General features: G+C 45.5%; 3 protein-coding genes across 15 annotated transcripts; 1 reads left to right on the top strand and 2 right to left on the bottom strand.

Annotated features, from left to right (window-relative positions):
- Positions 1-10,327: 10,327 nt before the first annotated feature.
- On the top strand, positions 10,328-11,293 carry LOC123160540 (nuclear transcription factor Y subunit C-6). The gene has a single exon (XM_044578349.1). The coding sequence runs from the start codon at positions 10,447-10,449 to the stop codon at positions 11,044-11,046; it is 600 nt and encodes a 199-aa protein (XP_044434284.1). The 5' UTR covers positions 10,328-10,446; the 3' UTR covers positions 11,047-11,293.
- A 2,369-nt stretch (positions 11,294-13,662) lies between these two features.
- LOC123162230 (uncharacterized) lies at positions 13,663-15,037 on the bottom strand. The gene is made up of 2 exons (XM_044580010.1): positions 14,232-15,037; positions 13,663-14,070 (listed from the first exon to the last, which is right to left on the bottom strand). Exon 1 carries the CDS (start codon positions 14,939-14,941, stop codon positions 14,255-14,257), a length of 687 nt encoding a protein of 228 aa, XP_044435945.1. The 5' UTR covers positions 14,942-15,037; the 3' UTR covers positions 13,663-14,070; positions 14,232-14,254.
- A 1,371-nt stretch (positions 15,038-16,408) lies between these two features.
- LOC123156825 (uncharacterized) lies at positions 16,409-19,380 on the bottom strand. Of its 13 annotated transcripts, none has more exons than XR_006478447.1 (5): positions 19,013-19,377; positions 17,749-17,788; positions 17,147-17,285; positions 16,909-16,970; positions 16,409-16,823 (listed from the first exon to the last, which is right to left on the bottom strand). XR_006478447.1 is itself a non-coding variant. In XM_044575008.1 (5 exons), the coding sequence occupies exons 1-5, from the start codon at positions 19,021-19,023 to the stop codon at positions 16,670-16,672; spliced, it is 357 nt and encodes a 118-aa protein (XP_044430943.1). In that variant the 5' UTR covers positions 19,024-19,369; the 3' UTR covers positions 16,409-16,669. The 13 variants fall into 13 exon arrangements, 5 of the variants coding, with proteins under 5 accessions (XP_044430943.1, XP_044430948.1, XP_044430944.1 ...); XR_006478445.1 differs by having other exon boundaries at positions 18,835-19,377; XR_006478443.1 differs by having other exon boundaries at positions 18,016-19,377.
- Positions 19,381-20,828: the final 1,448 nt, after the last annotated feature.

Consider the following 20,828-nt stretch of genomic DNA (forward strand, 5'->3'; position numbering starts at 1 on the left):
CATTAGTTCCCTCGGGGTTTCCGATAACCCTCCGACACTCCGGTTTTATCCGAAACGTCTCCGAAACACTTCCGTTGTCCGAATATAGCTGCTCAATATATCAATATTTATGTCTCGGCCATTTTGAGACTCCTCGTCATGTCCGTTATCTTATCCGGGACTTCAAACAAACTTTGGTCATCAAAAAAACATAACTCATAATACATATCGTCATCGAACGTTAAGCGTGCGGACCCTACGGGTTCGAGAACTATGTAGACATGACCGAGACTCATCTCCGATCAATAACCAATAGCAGAACCTGGATGCTCATATTGGTTCCTACATATTCCACGAAGATCTTTATCGGTCAAACCGCATAACAACATACGTTGTTCCCTTTGTCATCGGTATGTTACTTGCCTGAGATTCGATCGTCGATATCATCATACCTAGTTCAATCTCGTTACCGGCAAGTCTCTTTACTCGTTCCGTAATGCTTCATCCCGCAACTAACTCATTAGTCACATTGCTTTCAAGGCTTATAGTGATGAGCATTACCGAGAGGGCCCAGAGATACCTCTCCGATACACGGAGTGACAAATCCTAATCTCGATCTATGCCAACCCAACAAACACCTTCGGAGACACCTGTAGAGAATTTTTGTAATCACCCAGTTACGTTGTGACGTTTGATAGCACACAAGGTCTTCCTCTGGTATTCGGGAGTTGCATAATCTCATAGTCTGAGGAACGTGTATAAGTCATGAAGAAAGCAGTAGCAATGAAACTGTAATGATCATAATGCTAAGCTAACGGATGGGTCTTGTCCATCATATCATTCTCCTAATGATGTGATCCCGTTTATCAAATGACAACACATGTCTATGGTCAGGAGACATAACCATCTTTGATTAACGAGCTAGTCAAGTAGAGGCATACTAGGGACACTCTGTTTTGTCTATGTATTCACACATGTACTAAGTTTCCGGTTAATACAATTCTAGCATGAATAATAAACATTTATCATGATATAAGGAAATAAATAATAACTTTATTATTGCCTCTAGGGCATATTTCCTTCAATATGCCCTTACACTCGTTTATGTTCGAGCACTTGTATTCGAGCCCTCGAGGCCCCTGGCTTGTAATATGATGCTTGTATGACTTACTTTACTTTTAGAGTTGTGTTGTGATATCTTCCCATGAGTCACTGATCTTGATCATACATGTTTGAGTGCATGATTAGTGTATGGTTGAATCGGGGGCGTCACATCATTTTCGGTGGACTTGAGTCGTAGGAAGACTATACTATTAAGAGGGGGTTCGCTTCAGAAAGGTTTGGGTGGAATCAAAACGTACACAATCCTTTCACATCCTATTTCTTTCCCGACAACTGAGCTTTTCCTTCCCTCTTTCTTGGGTCGTTCAGAGTAGTAGAAGCGGCAGTACCACTCTGCTCAGCGGTAGTACCGCTCCAGTGGTACTGCCGCTGTTTAGTGATGTCCTTACTTTCGCTTGTCCTCTGTGTTCTATAAGTGAGCGGTAGTTTAGTGTGGTAGTACGCTCCAGCGGTACTGCGACCCTAACTACCACCCCACTACTGTAGGTTTACTGGGCATACTAAAGTTAGGCGGAAGTACCGCTCCGAGGTCCGGTAGTATCACTATCTTATACCGCATGGAGTACCGCTTGTTTTTTGCATTATGTAATGCTCGGTCCCTCGGGCGGAAGTAGGGCAGCAATTGATAGCGGTAGTACCGCCCTGCCTTCCTCTACTACCGCTGGTTCCGACTGTTGTTCAACACCAAGCGGAACTATCGCTCGTGGGAGCGATAGTACCGCTCCGACGGCACTACCGCCTCCCTGATATGCTCAATTGAACGAAGTGGCTAAAACTTCCGTGCCAGCGGAAGTACCGCTCACCTCAGCGGTACTACCGCTTGTACACATGCTGTGGGTCATAACGGTTGGATTTCTTTCCCCTCTATATAAGGGAGTCATCTTCCCCAAGTTAACTTACCTCTTCCTCCCCAAGCCCACTATTGCTCACAAGCTCATTTTCGTCCGATCTCTCCCCCTAGCTAATCAAACTTGTTGATTCCTTAGGAATTGGTTGAGAAGGCCAAGATCTACACTTTCACCAAGAGAAATTTCATCCCCCTACTAATCCCTTGCGGATCTTGTTACTCCTGGGTGTTTGAGCACCCTAGACGGTTGAGGTTACTTCGGAGCCACATTCCATTGTGGTGAAGCTTCGTGGTGTTGTTGGGAGCCTCCAATTCGGTTGTGGAGAAAGCCTCAATCTTATTTGTAAATTTCCGGTTAACGCCTTCAAAGTCACCACTAGTGGAATTACGGCATCTCGCATTGTGTGAGGTTGTGAGGAGAATACGGTGACCCTGGTGGCTTCTGCGAGCATTGTTCCTCCACACCGCTCCAACAAAGACATACTTCCTCTCAAAGGGAAGGAATTTCGGTAACACATCATCATCTCCTTCGACTTCACTTGTGGTTATCTCTTACCTTTACTTTGTGCAAGCTTTACTTGTGTTGTATACCTTGCTTGCTTGTGTTGTTGTTATTGCTAGCATCACATAGATTGCTCACCTAGTTGCATATCTAGACAACCTATTTGTTTCTTAACCTAATTTGTTAAGAAAATCTAAAAATTGGTAGTTGCCTATTTCACCACTCCCCCTCTAGTTAACTATATCGATCCTTTCACCCATCCGATTCCGAGCAATTTCATTTCTTCACAAAAATAACACAAAGGTAATTTTGATGAAAACAATGTCAGTCCGGGTTAGTGTAATTTAAATCATGCAAATAAGAGTGAAAGTGTTCGGAAAAATAGATGTGTTTGAGACGTATCACTCCGCCAGCGTGGTGCCAGCTGTCGCGTTGTGATTGGCTCTAGGTTTTTTTGCTCGCGGGTCGTAGGACTACCCATTGTTGGGAGTAATTTAGACTAGTCTATGTTACTACGTCTAGAGTGGGAAATAACATATACGTAGGTGTCATACAACACTTCATTTATTAAGTTATAGACTAATCTTGTCTTGGTATGTGCGATGTTATCCTAGTATGAGTAACTAGCTAGGTTACTCAATTCATCTTTTTGTTGGATATATGAGCAATTTACCGAATGATTTTATTAACAAAAATAGTAGATAAAACATGGCTAGTATAGCAGTGATAAAATAAGCCATGTGATTTGACAAAGAGAAGGTAAACAGCATGTTCATATATGAACCGTAACTAAACATATCTAGAGCAGACAGTATAGCAGGTTGCACATATGAAATAGAGTCTAACATACATAGGGCAGAAACTAGAGCCAAGAACTGTAGTAGGACTTCTAACAGAAAGGAGAAGAACACGTACGGCACAGCAGCAGCAGGAGCGCTGGACTTGGGGTCGGTGTCCTCGCCTGCCATGTCGTCGAGGAGGTCGTGGACGTCGGGGAAGAAGTCGTCATCGGGGAAGTAGTCGTCGGCGACCGGATCGTCCATGATGAAGCAGCCAGTAGTCGCGCTGAGCGCTCCCCAAAAACCTTATCACCCTTCTCCCGTACAGGACTCAAAGGGTGCGGTTCCGGAGGCCTACTATCCCGACCAGCGGTGCACGCCGCAAGCCGGGATGAGGAAGAACGTAACAGCAGCACAGTGCTCAAGAACTTGTGGCGAGAGGAGGAAGAGATTCTGGTGCGTCTCTCTGAGAGGAGCGACCTCCCTTTTATAGGCGCAAGAGAAGGAGGCGAGAGGTTGCGCCGGGAGCTGAAGGGAATGCGGGAGACGAAACGAACAGACAGCAGTCGAAGAGGCGCGCTGTTCAGATTCAGTGTCCAGGCACAGAAAAAAAATGTTTCAGCTTCCGAGTGACCTTTCGCATACCCGTAGTGCGTGGCAAAAATTTAGACATCGGCTCGGCTCATTCCCGCAACCCGCAACCCGCAACCCGCAACCCGCGGCGCGTCGTGACGAGGCGTGGCGTGGCGTGGCGAGGCGGGCGGCGGAGGAGGAGCGCGCGTGGATGTCCCTCTTGTTCTCATGCTCATACAAGTGGGGAAGGAGCCTCCCTTATAAAGAGGTCCAACTCCCTCTAAACTAGCAATGTGGGACTAAACTTTAGTAGTATCCCTTGCCTTGCACAAATGGGCTAAGTGGGCCTCTAGGATTTATTAGGAATTTCTGAAATAGTTATTGGGCTGCCCCAATATAGACTAAATTCCAGCAATCCCCCACCAAATCCCAGAGGCACACAGAAATTTGCCTTTGGTTCCAAAACACTGTTTTATATACCGGTACTGTAGTGGAGACTGTTAAGTTGAACTTCCACCTAGAACTCTATGCTACACTAGTAAGCAACTTGAACAGTGGACTGGGCCATGAACTGCAAGTTTTCTGCAAATCTAGCTTCACATAAAGCCTTGACCGATACGTGGCTACCGTGGGTCTTCCCCGCGGGTGGAGCTTATGCATCATACTCCGTGACCTTTCATGAGTTTACTAGAGAGAACCCTACTCTCATAGATTGCGACGTTTGACAATCAGACTCATATAGGTGTGTTCTTTAAAAGATGTTCTGCAGGATAACATCTCTGCTTTAAATAAGCCACTTAGAACACATTAAGATATACATCAACCTGCCATGCAGATTAGGAGAGTATTGCATCTTCATGGAGTGGTATTGGAATACTAGGGATACTCTCCTCTCAGTTGACCAACAGCTTGTCTTCCACATCTAATTCACGGGATCTCCGATCACAAAGAATAGGTTACCACTGTGAACAACTCATATTGTGGGTCTCATACCCATCTCCCTCGATGCATTATCTATCACATTACGTGATAGACCCTTAGTAAAAGGATCTGCCAGATTTTTAGACGTTTGGATATAATCCAACGCAATAACTCCAGAGTTTTTCATTTTCCTGACAGACTTTAACCTTCTCTGAATGTGTCTTGATGACTTCATGTTATCCTTTGAGCTGCTCACTTTTGTGATCACAGTTTGATTGTCGAAGTTCATAAGGACACCCGGTACATGTTTCTCAACAACCGGCAAGTCATTCAAGAGCCGGTGAAGCCAATCTGCTTCAACCGTAGCTGTATCTAGTGCTGTGAGTTCTGCTTCCATTGTTGACCTCGTTAAGATGGTCTGCTTGCAAGACTTCCAAGAAATAGCGCCACCTCCATGAGTGAATACATATCCGCTCGTGGCCTTTATCTCATCAGCATCTGAGATCCAGTTTGAGTCACTATACCCTTCAAGCACCTTTGGGTGCCCGGTATAGTGAATTCCATAATTTGGAGTGCCTTTCAAATAACGCAAAACTCTCTCTAGAGCTTTCCAATGCACATCTCCTGGTTTTGAGACAAACCGACTCAGTTTGCTAACAGCAAAAGAGATGTCAGGTCTTGTAGCACCGGCTAAGTACATAAGCGAGCCAATAATCTGAGAATACTTCAATTGATCTCTAGCAATTCTTCGATTCTTTCGAAGCAGCACGCTAGCATCATATGGTGTTGGAGAGGGCTTGCAGTCACTATAGCCAAAGCGACTCAAGAGCTTTTCCACATAGTGAGATTGAAGCAATGTAATCCCACCATCATCATCTCTCAACAACTTGATGTTTAGAATGACATTAGCCACTCCTAAATCCTTCATCTCAAAATAGCGAGATAGAAAATCCTTGACCTCCTTAATAACATTCAGATTTGTTCCGAAAATCAGTATGTCATCAACATACAAGCAAAGCATAACTCCCTCGCCCCCACCATGGAGATAGTACACACATTTGTCAGCTTCGTTCACAACAAAGCCTGCAGCTGTTAAAGTTCTTTCGAACTTCTCATGCCACTGTTTGGGTGCTTGCTTGAGTCCATACAAAGACTTCAGCAACTTGCACACTTTCCCTTCCTGACCATCTATTACAAACCCATCTGGTTGTTCCATATAAATTTCCTCATCCAACTCTCCATTTAGGAAAGCAGTCTTAACATCCATCTGATGAACGAGAAGACCATGTGAGGCAGCTAGTGAAAGTAGAACTCGGATAGTGGTCAGTCGAGCCACAGGTGAGTAAGTATCAAAGAAGTCTTCACCTTTCTTTTGGGTATAACCCTTAGCCACGAGCCGAGCCTTGTACTTTTCGATAGTACCATCAGGCCTAAGCTTCTTCTTGAATACCCATTTGCATCCTATAGGTTTGCACCCATAAGGACGATCAGTTATCTCCCAAGTTTCATTCGCCAAGATGGAATCCATCTCACTACGAACTGCTTCCTTCCAGTAGTTAGCATCTTCAGATGCATAAGCCTCTGAAATAGAACTGGGAGTGTCATCTATGAGATACACAAGAAAATCATCACCAAAGGACTTTGTAGTCCTCTGTCTCTTGCTCCTAGTAGGAACTTCATTGTTCTCCTCCACAGGACTTTCAAAGTGTTCCATCGAAATGCCAGGTTCGGTAATTGTAACTGGTTCCTGATTCGATGAACTAGGCATCTCCTGATTAGATGAGGTAGCCATATCCTTCATGGGAAAGATATCTTCAAAGAAAGTCGCATCATTCGACTCCATGATCGTACCGACATGCATGTCAGGTACCTCAGATTTTACAACCAAGAATCTATAGCCAATGCTATGAAAAGCATATCCCAGGAAAACACAATCCACAGTCTTTGGTCCAAGCTTCCGCTTCTTTGGAATTGGAACATTGACTTTCGCCAAACAACCCCATGTTCGCAGATAAGAGAGTTTTAACCTTTTCTTCTCCCATTCCTCGAATGGAGTTATCTATTTGTTCTTTGTGGGGACTCGATTTAGGACATGACATGCTGTCAATATCGCCTCCCCCCACCATGCCTTGGAGAGACCCGATGTGTCTAACATGGCGTTAACCAAATCAGTTAGAGTACGGTTCTTTCTTTCGGCCACCCCATTTGACTGAGGTGAGTAGGGAGGCGTCCTCTCATGGATTATACCATGTTCCGCATAAGAAGCATCAAATTCATTGGAAAAATACTCTCCACCATGGTCGGACCTAAGCCTCTTGATTTTTCGATCAAGTTGGTTTTCCACTTCAGCTTTATAGATCTTGAAAAAGTTCAAAGCCTCATCCTTAGATTTCAGAAGATACACACGACAGTATCTAGTGGAGTCGTCAATTAACGTCATGAAATATTTCTTTCCACCTTTTGTCAAAACACCATTCATTTCACATAGATCTGAATGTATAAGTTCTAGTGGTGCAATATTTCTCGTCTCCGCAGTCACGTCAGACTTACGAGGTTGCTTAGCTTGCACGCACACTTGACACTTAGATCCCTTGACAGTGGTGAAACTAGGGATTAAGTTCAACTTCGCTAGTCGCGACATGCAACCAAAGTTAACATGACAAAGACGTGAATGCCACACATTTGATTTACTATTGTTGCAAATATGATCAACAACTTTATTGCAAACGTCTGACAAGGATAAACGAAACAGGACTCCTGAGTCATAGCCTTTACCGACAAAGGTTCCATACTTGGATATTACAAATTTATTCGACTCAAAGACAAGCTTGTAGCCATCTCTACACAAAAGAGATCCGCTAACAAGATTTTTATTGATGGAGGGGACATAATGCACATTCTTCAGCCGCACGATCTTCCCCGAAGTAAACTTCAGATCGACCGTGCCAACACCACAAACAGAAGCACTTGAACCGTTGCCCATCAGCACGGTTGAAGTCCCTGCGGTCTGATAAGACGAAAACATGAAAATATCACCGCATACATGCACATTAGCACCCGTGTCAATCAACCAATTAGGAGAATGACATACTGAAAGAATAGTGGGAAATATACCATACCCAGCATCCTTCATGTCAGTGTCTCCAATGACAACATTAGCGGTCTTGCCGCCTTTACCAGGATGACGCTTGTCACAGCGATTAGGGCAACTAGGAGCCCAATGATCAGGATCTCCACACACATGACAAGCACCTTTCTTCTTGCCATTCTTCTTCTTGAAGTTTGTGTGTTGCACAGCCTTGTTCTTTCCATCAAACTTTGCTTTACCATCAAACTTGCCCTTGTTCTTGAACTTGTGGGGCTGAAAGTTCTAGTTCTGTACCACATTGGCACTAGTTCCTCCCTCAATACCTCGAGCACGTGTGTCCTTTGCTCTCGCCTTTTCTTCCACATCAAGAGTACCAATGAGATCCGGAACGGAAAACTCCTGTCTCTTATGCTTCAGTAAGGTAGCAAAGTTCCTCCATGAAGGAGGAAGCTTAGTAATGATACCCCCGGCAACAAACTTGTCCGGTAGTATGCAATTGAAGTGCTCAAGTTTTCTAGCAAATGACTGTATCTCATGAGCCTGCTCAACCACGGAGCGCTCTTCAGTCATCCTGTAATCATAGAATTGCTCCATGATGTACAACTCAGTGCCGGCATCCGAGACCCCAAACTTGGCCTCGAGTGCGTCCCACATATCTTTTCCATTGTCAATTGACGCATAAGCGTCAACTATGTTCTCACCAAGAACACTCAAGAGAGCAGCCTTAAACAGAGTATCCATTTTCTGAAAAGCTTGTGCCTGTTGGGCATCTTGCTCTCCTTCAGGTTTGCCAAGAATGACGTCATAACAGCTCATGGTCTGAAACCATAAGACTGCTCTCACGCGCCACCTCTTATAGTGGATACCCTCAAACATAGGAGGTCTCATGGAAGCAGCAAAACCACTCGGGGTAAATTGCCTATAATAAGGTTTTTGGATTGTTGGAAATATGAGCAATTTACCGAATGATTTTATTAACAGAAATAGTAGATAAAACATGGCTAGTATAGCAGTGATAAAATAAGCCATGTGATTTGACAAAGAGAAGGTAAACAACATGTTCATATATGAACCGTAACTAAACATATCTAGAGCAGACAGTATAGCAGGTTGCACATATGAAATAGAGTCTAACATACGTAGGGCAGAAACTAGAGCCAAGAACTGTAGTAGGACTTCTAACAGAAAGGAGAAGAACACGTACGGCACAGCAGCAGCAGGAGCGCTGGACTTGGGGTCGGTGTCCTCGCCTGCCATGTCGTCGAGGAGGTCGTGGACGTCGGGGAAGTAGTCGTCGGCGACCGGATCGTCCGTGATGAAGCAGCTAGTAGTCGCGCTGAGCGCTCCCCAAAAACCTTATCACCCTTCTCCCGTACAGGACTCAAAGGGTGCGGTTCCGGAGGCCTACTGTCCCGACCAGCGGTGCACGCCGCAAGCCGGGATGAGGAAGAACGTAACAGCAGCGCAGTGCTCAGGAACTTGTGGCGAGAGGAGGAAGAGATTCTGGTGCGTCTCTCTGAGAGGAGCGACCTCCCTTTTATAGGCGCAAGAGAAGGAGGCGCGAGGTTGCGCCGGGAGCTGAAGGGAACGCGGGAGACGAAACGAACAGGCAGCAGCCGAAGAGGCGCGCCGTTCGGATTCAGTGTCCACTACAGAAAAAAAATTTCAGCTTCCAAGTGACCTTTCGTATACCCGTAGTGCGTGGCAAAAATTTAGACATCGGCTCGTTCCCGCAACCCGCGGCGCGGCGCGTCGTGATGAGGCGGGCGGCGGAGGAGGAGCGCGCGTGGATGTCCCTCTTGTTCTCATGCTCATACAAGTGGGGAAAGAACCTCCCTTATAAGGAGGTCCAATTCCCACTCAACTAGCAATGTGAGACTAAACTTTAGTAGTATCCCTTGCCTTGCACAAATGGGCTAAGTGGGCCTATAGGATTTATTAGGAATTTCTGAAATAGTTATTGGACTGCCCCAATATAGACTAAATTCCAGCACTTTTCTCCTTAAATCATTGCATATAAGCAAATTTGTTGAGTTCGGACGCTGAATTACTCCCACTAAGAACGGTCTAAAGTAGTTGGGCGGCGGAGTGAGGTCTTGCGAGTTGTTGGAACAAATCATGGATACGTTTATGGGCTGGGTGTATTATCTCAAACAAATTTTTATGGCAGATAGATCCTGTAAAACGACTCAATCAGTCAGAGCTCCTAAGGTGTCACCCATTGTAACCTTAATCAGTGTCAAGATAGACTAAATTATCAACATTCAGACCCCGAAGGTATCTAGGTGGCACTCGCTGTCATCTTAGTCAGCGTTAATGCGATGTTGACGCCAGATATTTAACCCTGCACTAGACGCCACGCCACCACTCCATGGCCCCTACCGCACCTTGGAAATGAAATTGGTGAGTCGTCAGCCCGCCACGCAGACGCGCACACGCACGGCCTCCGCTGTCTTAATCTCGAGATTAAACCGGAAAGCCAACTCTAATAAATCGCCTACCCCCGGATCGACAAAGCTTCCCATTCCTCCGCATCGGCAGGCAGCAGCAAAACAACAGCCCAATCGAGGGTCACTCGACACCACCACCACTCTCTCCCCCCAATCCCCTCCTCCTCCCTGAAACCCTAGCCGGAATGGAGCCCAAATCCACCACCCCTCCGCCGCCGGGCCCCGTGCTGGGCGCGCCCGTCGGCTACCCGCCGGCCGCCGTCTACCCGGCCGCCGCGCCCCCCGGCTACCCGCACGCGCCGGCCCTCTACGCCCCGCAGCCGCCCCCCGCCGCCGTCGCCGCCGCGTCGCAGCAGACCGCCGCGCAGCAGCAGCAGCAGCTGCAGGTGTTCTGGGCGGAGCAGTACCGCGAGATCGAGGCCACCACCGACTTCAAGAACCACAACCTGCCCCTCGCCCGCATCAAGAAGATCATGAAGGCCGACGAGGACGTCCGCATGATCGCCGCCGAGGCGCCCGTCGTCTTCGCCCGGGCCTGCGAGATGTTCATCCTCGAGCTCACCCACCGCGGCTGGGCGCACGCCGAGGAGAACAAGCGCCGCACGCTGCAGAAGTCCGACATCGCCGCGGCCATCGCGCGCACCGAGGTCTTCGACTTCCTGGTGGACATCGTGCCGCGGGACGAGGCCAAGGACGCCGAGGCGGCCGTCGCCGCCGGGATGCCCCACCCCGCCGCCGGCATGCCCGCCGCCGACATGGGGTACTACTACGTCCCGCAGCAGTAACGCCTACAGTATGTTACAGCGGATTTAAGTTGCATCTTAAGTTTGTGCTGTTGATTTAGTGCTCTCCAATGTTTGTTTGTTCACCGCTGAATAATTTAAGATGTTGTCATCATTTGAGGGGCCTCCTCTATGTTATAAGTGATTCGATCTGAGAAGAATCCGGCTAGGTTCTTCTGATCGAGGCAGGCCGTATGATGCTCATGCATGTCTAACTGATAAGATAATTTATCTCGTGGCATTTCTCTGATTACTTTTGTTCACCGTAATTTGCAGTGAAATGGTTTGATGTTGTATATTCCATTTAGCTATGACCCCGTTGTATTTTAGGCATTTAGGTTGCACAATCAAATATTACAACAACTGTGGGCCAAATGTTCGTATAACTTTTAGCTTTTATGTGCATGTTTAATTGGTACAACCTTTGCTATATATTCGGATAATTCAGATACATGTTTTTATTATAGAGAATTAGAGATACATGCTTCTTTGGTAAGTGTATACTACCAAGGGCGTAACACTGCTCCATGTATGATGTACGTAAAATTTAGTCCTGCATATGTGACTGTCTCTGATGTCATATGGCTGTAGGGACCGAAATTGAAGTTTTGTTAGTTCAATGTGATTCTTGATGTTATTTGCAAAACCTGCAGCACATCATAGGAATGGGGAATTTGCACTGCAAACTCCTGACATTTTCTTTCATTCAACTATATATACTTTACTTTATTCTCTTCGAGGTTCTATTCCTTGGGGCACTTTGGTTAAAGATGGATTAGTTATGAGCTGATCAGCTACCAACTAACTTATTTGAAACTGGAAAAAATAATATATATTTATACACCAAGTAGCTTTGCGTGTCCATTCTCTTATACAGTATTATGTTTGGCTCCGCATGGTATCCAGCCACTGTGAATTGGACTTGTTGTGCTGCAGCCTGCAGCGACATTTAAGTTAACTGCCCAGTTAACTACTACTCCCTCTGTAAACTAATATAAGAGCGTTTAGATCACTAGATCAGTAGTGATCTAAACGCTCTTATATTAGTTTACAGAGGGAGTACTCGGCACCTGACCAAATCGAATACCCCCTATGTGGTCAATTAACTGGGCCAGCCGATTAATCGATCTGACAGCTAATGAAAGGCTGAAATTTCAGATGGACCAATTAAAGGGCAGAGGAAGATGTGTACGTATGTTGTTGCGGGACGCAGGCTTCTGTGATGCTACTGGTTGGCTATCTGCATTGCTGCTCTGACCTCTCTGTGTAGGCTACTACCGCTGCAAGTGTTGCATCTTTGAAAATAAATTTGGATGATATGGGGTGGCCTAGGGTAATACCAAGATATGTACTCCCTCTGATCCATATTAATATAAGAGAATGGACAATTACTATGGATCGAAGGGAGTAGCAAACTTTGGGAAATGATTGTTTGCCAAAGACAATTTTGCTGTGCATCAGATTTGTTCTGTTGTGGAGTCATTGACGCTTGCATGCTTTTGCTCGGAAAATATATGCTGAAATCAGAATTTTGGAGTTGGGTTGCAGGGAGAACTGTGTCATGGATTTCTTTACCAAATGGCTCTTTCAGACTTTGCCTTAGATAACTGATTACATTTGCAGACGTCATTTTTTGTACAGAGATTCAATCTAACTAATATCAGAAATAACACGTCAAGGACAAGGATAACATCTGACTATTTGTTCTAGTGGTTCATATGCCTGAACCAAAGGATTGTATCGATCTGACGATTTGTTCTTGAAGTTTGATATGCCTAAACTGAACGACCTTTTCTTCTTTTCGGGTAGTGAAAACAGCAGTTGAAGAACTGAAGAAGTAAAAGAGCCCTAACAATGAACAAACTTTTCATACTAGCCGTGAAGACAGAATGGCCAAATTAGCATTTCATTTTGAGCTGCAGCTACTACTGATGAATCATACAAAAAAAAGCTTTGAACCCTTTCAACATCCCAGGGGAGAGAAAAATAATGTGTATGATCTCTAATCTATCAGAGCACAAGTAGAGAAACAGTGATTTGCACTATGCAAACAAGACTTCTGTGCTCTCTCGTTTCCTCCGAATCAGCTCACGACGAAGCTTGTGACCTTGCAATTAGGAAAGCAGAACTTTGTCACGGATCAAAAACAACGTTTTAGGCACCGAGCATTTCAATCATCAAAACTCTTTGTATGCACTCCCCTTGTCACTCTGGGTGGTCTGATGTTAGAACAACAATACAACAATACGGCTTGGTGTAATCCTTTGGAAGTAAGTATCAGGTGTGAACCACGTTACAGTGAAGATTATGTTGAAACCATGTTTAGAAGTTCTATAAAATTGTACCCAAAAAAATATACAGATGCTAGGAGGTTGATGTTCCAGAAGTATGCAAAATTTCAATGTTCAGCACATAATCATTTTGTAGATATGTGAATAAAATAAATTCATCAATAAGGTTGTTGAATTTGATTTTTCATGATTTTCTAGTAACAGTGTGCAGGCTGGACTCAGCACACAAAGAAAAAGCCTACAATACATAATACTGTGTAATGACGCAATCACGATGACAATAAGCTTCGACAACAGAACAACCACAACGACGAGTGCACACATCATCGAACAAATTCTTTCAAATTTTTGGAGTCGTCAAAAATAACAGGTTTGCAGGGAGAATTGGGTTGAAGAGCACATGGAGAATTTCAACCATAACAATGTACTTATAAATTTGCCAAGTACAGTATAAAGCAGGAAGTCAGAATAACCGTATGCGATTTCCCTTTTTGAGTTGCAGCTGCTATGAATGAGTCATACAAATAAGCTTTGAATCGTTACAAAGAGTACATCTCGGGGCGGAGAAAGAAATGTTGGAAATTCTCTGATCATCGGAGCACAAGCAGTGTTCTGTCTATGCAAATAACACCATGATGTCTGCGACCCTAGAAGCACATCGTTTCCTCCGAATCAATTCACCAGGGCCTGCGACCTAGAAGCACATCGTTTCCTCCGAATGAATTCACCAGGAAGCCTGCGACCGTAGAATTAGAGAAGCGTTATTTCGTCATGGATCAGAACAAATTTGAAGAGTAAAAAATTTCAGCCATACCAAATCTGCTGGTGTGGGGATTAGTCATGAATTTTCAGAAGATCTGATGCACAGGGAGTAAACAAGAGGTAAATTCAACTCACCGAAAACTCAGATCGATTGTCTCCTAGGCGCACAGGACGAGCTTGCCGGAGGGCAAGGCTACGGCGGCGACAGCGAGGAGGCAGGCGGTGACGACGTTCCGGTAGCACCACCGGAGCGGGCCCCACGCCCCCGCGCCCTCCATGCTGGCGCAGTTGGTCCTCGTCACCCCGCACTGCGGCTCCTTGGACAGGTCGAAGGATGCGCCCTTCATGCGCAGCTCCTGCACGCACCGCGCGAGGGCCCGGGCGTCGCCGCGCTCCCGCCGCAGCCGCCGCCCGGCGCGCCAGTAGGCGCAGACGCGGAGCTGCACGGCGGCGGCGAGCGCGAGGGAGGCGGCCAGCGAGAGGGACGAGGGCGCCCACCACCTCCTGCAGGCGCGCGACGGGGCGCCGCCCGCGACGGAGGCGGCGAAGAGGAGCGCGAGGGAGAGGCCGTGGAGGGCGAGGAAGGCCGCGCAGAGGTAGAAGGCGTCCCGGCGCGCCGCGTCCATGACCGCCTCGAGCGCGCACGCGCGGCGGTTGAGACGGGACTCCTCCCGCTGCCACAGCTTGAGCAGCAGCAGGTGGCCGCCGCTGTCGGCGATCTCGCCCAGCGGGTGGTGCCCCGACGCCGCCTTGCCGAGGAACGCGCCGCTGGCTGGCTCCGCTCCGTCGCCGGTGACCGGGATCTCCACGACGTGGGCGTCATTTTTGGTGGGCTCCGCCGCCATTGGAAGTTTCGTTCTGAGTTGGAAGGTTGTGAGTTGATGTGAGATCAGACTCGGGAGGCAGAAATGGAAAGCGGGGAGTAGAAGCGTGATGATCCGCGCGGCTTAAGGAAGGGAAGGGATCGTGAGCGTCCAACGGTCGAGTGCTTTAGTGAGGCACGCAACGGTCGAATTTTCGCTGGGCGTCACGGCGGTGGCCCTTTCACATATTCATCTTTTTGTTTTTTGCGGGATTTCACATGTCCATCTAATCATCAATGATTACTAAAAATACAAGTATAAAAAACTCAGAAAAATGCTAAAAACTAAGATAAAAATCATTCAGATTATTAAGCAGGGTTTTTATCATTTATGCCACTGGTTACATCCCACTACTTGCCATTAGAGTTTTCAATTGCTAAAAAATGCCGTCACTTTGTTATGCAAATGATAAAAAATGCCAATGGACATCATTACAGTCAGCTCAAATCGTGTTTGCTATGTTATAATGATCAAAATGCCTATGAACCAACATGTCACCTCTCCCTCTATCTCAGCATAATAAAGTGTGGGCTCCACTAGATCCCAACAACATTCTTATTTTCCTCTAAAATTATTCGCTTACTTACTCTTAACAAGTGGGGCCCACACTTATCATTGTGACAAAGAGAGAACTGGAATGTGGGTGTATGGGTATTTTTATCATATAACATGGTCAGCGGATTTGACCTGACAATAACGATGTCTAATGGCATTTTTGAGCAAACATATAATGAAACAATGATATTTTTTAGATATCTAATGGCATTTTTGAGCAAGCATCACATCAAACAATGACATTTTTGAGTAGTTGTAACTCACTAGTAAGTATGCACGTGCCACACACGCCTCGATTAAATATGTTCTACAATGAAACTTATAATAATTATGTCAACATAAATCTACTTTTTGAACAGCTGAAATCTCACGCAAAAAGCATATAATTCCTAACTTGTACAAATGACTGAAAACATTGTGCTTTATAAATGAACATGCCCATGTCCATTGCTTAGCTAATACCATTGATCATTAACTAACCGACAGAAAATTAGTCCATTATGAAAATTTAATTATGGCCTATGGCCATGCATGCACCCCTAGCTAGTGCATCTCGACAACCAACGTCATCACAAACATCTCGCCAGAATCCACAACGTTATGACCAACATCTCACACATCTCGCCAGCATACACAGTGCCATACAGATATTCATGTGTAACGGACAAAATTGTTTCTCATATATCACATCCTTGACCTCTTAAACTGTATAACTAACATAATTCATCAGTTTTTTCAATCTTAATAGTCATTGTTGTATCCAAACTGAATTAAATTTGGGGTGTAATATTTCCAACCAAGAAAAATACATCTTCAATCTTATTTTCTTCTAGGTCATGCCTATGAATGGGCCATTGCCAATAAGCACCAGGAAAAAGGGTATGCAAGTGTGTGTACAGAGGCAATGAAAATTAGTAGTTTCCACATAAGCTGATCAAATGAAACAATTCATCAAGGTTCTGAGATACAAGTTTGTCCGTCTAAGAAACAAAACATTGCTAGTTAGCAAACCAAGCTGCATCAATATAACATCCTCGCCCCTGTGGCTGTTCCAAGCAAAATCAGGTACGTAGAACCAGCCCGAGACAAAACAGATGCCCAAAGCACTGAACGTAGAACCACGCTTATTAATAATCTAGAGGCATTTGTGGTCATTTAGTGTCCATCCATCCATGGCAAGGTCCAAAGCAACGATGGTATTTGCAACCTGATATTTTGAAGCTCGCCATGTATCTGACGCTTTTTTGCGAAAGCAAAGGAATCAATCTCAAGGAGAGTATTAACACATATCAATGATGACGAACATACTCTGCAAAGAAAAAGGAAAAATTGAGAAGGAGATTAACAAATGTAGCTGTACATATGCTACATAAATTTGCATCTAATCTTCTCACCTTGTTCCCAGTCTGCAGTATGTTGTCTTGCTCGTCCAACCTGAACCGATAGAGAAAGTTCCCTGTAGCACTTTATTTGTGAGGATATAACATGAGTCAACAACAAAATTATCACTGTTATTCATGGCAAGATAACAGATCATTCTTAAATATATATTTTGTTGGTTGTTGCAAGATAACAGATAAATTCTTAACAGATCACTGTTATTCATGGAAAGTAATACCAATATGGGCTTACAAGTTTGGGCATGTTTCTTTGCAACAACGACGGAGACACCACAGACTGCTTGGCCTCCTGGTCCCCACGATGCTTTAACTATCTTGGATATGTAAGAAAAATAATGCCAATGAGGGCGTCACTTGCTACAAATTCATGACTTCAAAGAAACGCAATAACACATTAGATCGTTCAGTACAAATCATTTCTTCACTTGCAGTACCATGTAAAACACTGAATAGGTATGCATCACTCATCATTTCAAAAAGACTCTGAACAAAAACATTCAAAACTTCTGACTCCACAAAGACTTAAGAAATTAGGGTGCCTAAATCTTTATGCAGAACCAGGGACATCTTACTTATTAGTTAGAAAATCACTATAATCAAGTGGCCCAATTACATGAATACAATCAGTATCAATTATAAGTATGAAACGTGAAACTTTCTGAAATGATCAGTACTTATTAGGTCTCAGACTATACATATAGAAACTTGAGACTGCAAACATGGACGATTGACTTTGAAACTCCACTCAAATCATCCCATTATATAAGCATGCTCAGTTAGCAACAGTAAAACAAATTACAGAATCAGAATCCTCACACATTATTTAGAGAGTACCTTATTTTCTGTTCTTGTTACACTGGAAGCAATGTACACTCTGAATGAAAAAGAAACAACACGTGATTGATATGGTCGTCATATATGAAATATGGCAGTATGTGACAAAGTATATAAAGCCGTAGATTTTGATGTAATACTGATATTCCGTCATCCAAACTCATATAACAGTTGCTCACCTGCAAATCCTTCAGTAGTTGTGCTAACATATACCGTAGGACATCTACAGGCTATGTTTAAAAAAAAAAGAGAATCGAAAACACATACAAAGGCTACGCAGAGCTCAATACATCGCCTTGCAGACCTAGCTCAATATCAGTATTTCTTCAGGCCCATTCCTCTTTGCTGATCTCAAATTAGTCATATTAAATGCTACTGAGCAAAGATAGCAAGTTAATTTGAGAATTACATACTATTGCCAAGGGGACAACAATGTATGGCAACTTCTCTATCCACATGTGAAATAAAAAGAGATACATGTTGTTGACATGATATGTACTGTATAAAATTTCAGCATTCAAGTAGTTGCTCATAGAAAGCAAACCATCACAATTTGCACAATTCCAACCAGCCATATAAGTACACATACAGATTTCCAGAAAGACTCGTTCAAAGCAAAACATACAAATTGAACACGGTTTCCTTGAGAAGACCATTCAAAGCAAAACCATCAAACTGGCATCGGCGTACAAAATTCAGTGCAGATTGCAAGAGAAATCCCATAAAAAAATTGCTGCGCTGGAATTGATTGTTGAAGCAAATTTACTTTGCCATACCTAATACTACACGTTACTGCTAGTATATATAAGCATCAGAGATTGCTCACAAGGGCAGAACTGCACACCATTCTATTTTCATATTCCAGCGATTATAAAATAATGTCATATGGAGAATACAGAGAAAAACCAATTTTCACATAGCCCAATATGACCAGAAACCACATACGGGGAGCAAATCATCATTTGTCGACATAGAAATTAGTCTGCTACTTCTCTTTGTCGGCTCAACATTACCAATGTTATTATGTGCTATCAGCAGAAAACAAGAACCGAGAGAGATGAAATTCAGTTTGCATCCAAAGCTCACTTCATTCCACACGGCTAGAGGTCTCCCCGTCCCAAAACATGCCTCCACCAGCAGAGCACCCGTGCTCCCCGTTCCTCACTGTTGAAGCTCCCCATTCCCCGCCAGTCCACGGTCACGGGCTCACGGCGACCCCGGCGGGGAAGAGAGAGGGAGGCGGGGAGAGTGGGAAGAGATGTACCTCGATAGCATAGGTGCCCTTGCTTAGCCGTCGCCGCCCAGATCCAAATCGTGCCTCCTCCCCGATCCAGGACAGTAGGACGACCTTCCAAGGCCAGAGTCGTGGTGGCAACCAGGCGCACCGAAGTGGTGCTCAATGGTGGTGGCCTCTTGTCCAGGAGGCGGCGGAGGTGGTGGCGGCACGGGAGATCGGCGGCGCTGGGATCGCTTGGAGGTGATATGGTGGACGGGACTATGGGGACGACGCAATTTGGGGAATTTGGGAAGATGGAAAGGACTGAGGCAGAGGAAATAGCGGGATAAACATGTCATTAATGCGATTCAGGTGGATTTTATCCGCGTTATGGGCGGGGCCGTGCGGATCGAGAGTGCGGAGCGCTATGAGGATAGGCAGACCACGGGCGTCTACTGGCAGAACATTTCATCTGAGTCGTCGATCTGGCTAACAAATTACTGGCGTAATATTGACGATAAGATATGTTTAAGTTGATTTGATCCGAGGGTTCTGGTTACCTTGTGTACAGTTTGCTGTGTGGTTTTAGGAGAACTTAAGTTTGCTCTTTTAATAGTAGTATAGATAATAGAAAAACAGAGTAGTGAGACAGAACTAGTGACATAAGTGATAAAAACCCTATTAAGTAAAGGAGAATTTGGAATATTGCCCAGAAAATAGGGCAACCTTTCTTGGTTTGTCAAAGTTTAGGTCTGCTCGGGCCAATGACCCATCATATATTGCAATTTATATTAGAAAACCCATCTTTGCTCTATACTGTGCCCAATAGAGGCTCCACCCAGGCGAGTTGGTGAGCTTGAGATTTGCTCTATTTTATTATACCTAAACTCTAAAAAGTGCGCGTGCACTAAATGGACTTGCCGAGCACACGCGCGTCGGATCCGTCGCGATCTGCGCGCGGTCGGGCCAGGTGTAACCTGGTCGGGGCGAGGCCGAGCGGCGCGTCGCGTGGTGGTGGGGCCAGGTGGAATATGGTCGAGACAAGCGACTCGCCTGGGTGGGGCCCGCAATTATGGCTCTCTCCCACAAACGGCTCTCTCCCCCATTCGGCGGAGTGGGCGGTTTCTTCTTCCCCTCTCCCTCGCCCAAATCGAACTCTCGCCGCTGCCCAAATTCGCCGTAGTCCGCCACACATCGGTTCTCTCGAGAGGCGTTCGGCGTCGTGGGTGGCCGGCGGCGGGAGTTGCTCCACCCCGCGGTACGCTGGCCGCGGGGAGCGGCTCTCGCTCGTGAGCTCGGTGACCGCACAGTGCTCGACTTGCGGGGGTGGCGGACGGTTGCGAAGTGAGGCTGGCCTCGTTTTGTGCGGTGGCGAAGGAAGGAGAAGGTATGTTGACGCGATTCTTAACCCCCACCCCTGCTATCATCTCTCCATTTTCTGGCGATGGGAGTTTCTCATCTTCGTGGCGTTCTGTCTAGGAGCAACTAGTGCTTCTGTCGATTTGCTAGTTGGTCGAGGTAGTTTTTCCCCGTAGATCACGATGTGTTCGGCAACAGCGTTGGTTAGGTTAGGTACTGGGTATGAAATCCCCCCCTTAATCTCCATATCTGTCCATGTTTGTTAATGCGAGCGCCAGATTCATGTGATTTTGTGGTCGAACTAGTTTGAGGGTTCGTGTCCTCCCTCAGCCCTCACTTCACCCCGTGCACATGCTATTTCAGCGTTTTTTGCTGTTGATTTTTGTAGTAGGCAAGTTTATCACCACCACCAGGCAAGTCATGACATGGGGTGTTAGTAGGGTTTCTCGTGAGCGGGCAAGTTCATGCGAACCGTCAGGCAATTTTATGGCACACTGGTGTTTTG

This window comes from Triticum aestivum, chromosome 7B (assembly GCF_018294505.1).
Source record: "Triticum aestivum cultivar Chinese Spring chromosome 7B, IWGSC CS RefSeq v2.1, whole genome shotgun sequence".
NCBI lineage: Eukaryota > Viridiplantae > Streptophyta > Magnoliopsida > Poales > Poaceae > Triticum > Triticum aestivum.

What these genes read in the sequence shown, in the direction of transcription:
- LOC123156825 (XM_044575008.1), bottom strand. An exon ending in TAACAAGAACAGAAAATAAG is followed by an intron (nt 17,229 to 17,748) that starts GTACTCTCTAAA and finishes TACATATCCAAG; the next exon opens with ATAGTTAAAGCATCGTGGGG. An exon ending in AAAGAAACATGCCCAAACTT is followed by an intron (nt 16,979 to 17,146) that starts GTAAGCCCATAT and finishes TCACAAATAAAG; the next exon opens with TGCTACAGGGAACTTTCTCT.
- LOC123160540 (XM_044578349.1), top strand. Translation starts at nt 10,447, where the DNA reads ATGGAGCCCAAATCCACCACCCCTCCGCCGCCGGGCCCCGTGCTGGGC.
- LOC123162230 (XM_044580010.1), bottom strand. Translation starts at nt 14,941, where the DNA reads ATGGCGGCGGAGCCCACCAAAAATGACGCCCACGTCGTGGAGATCCCG.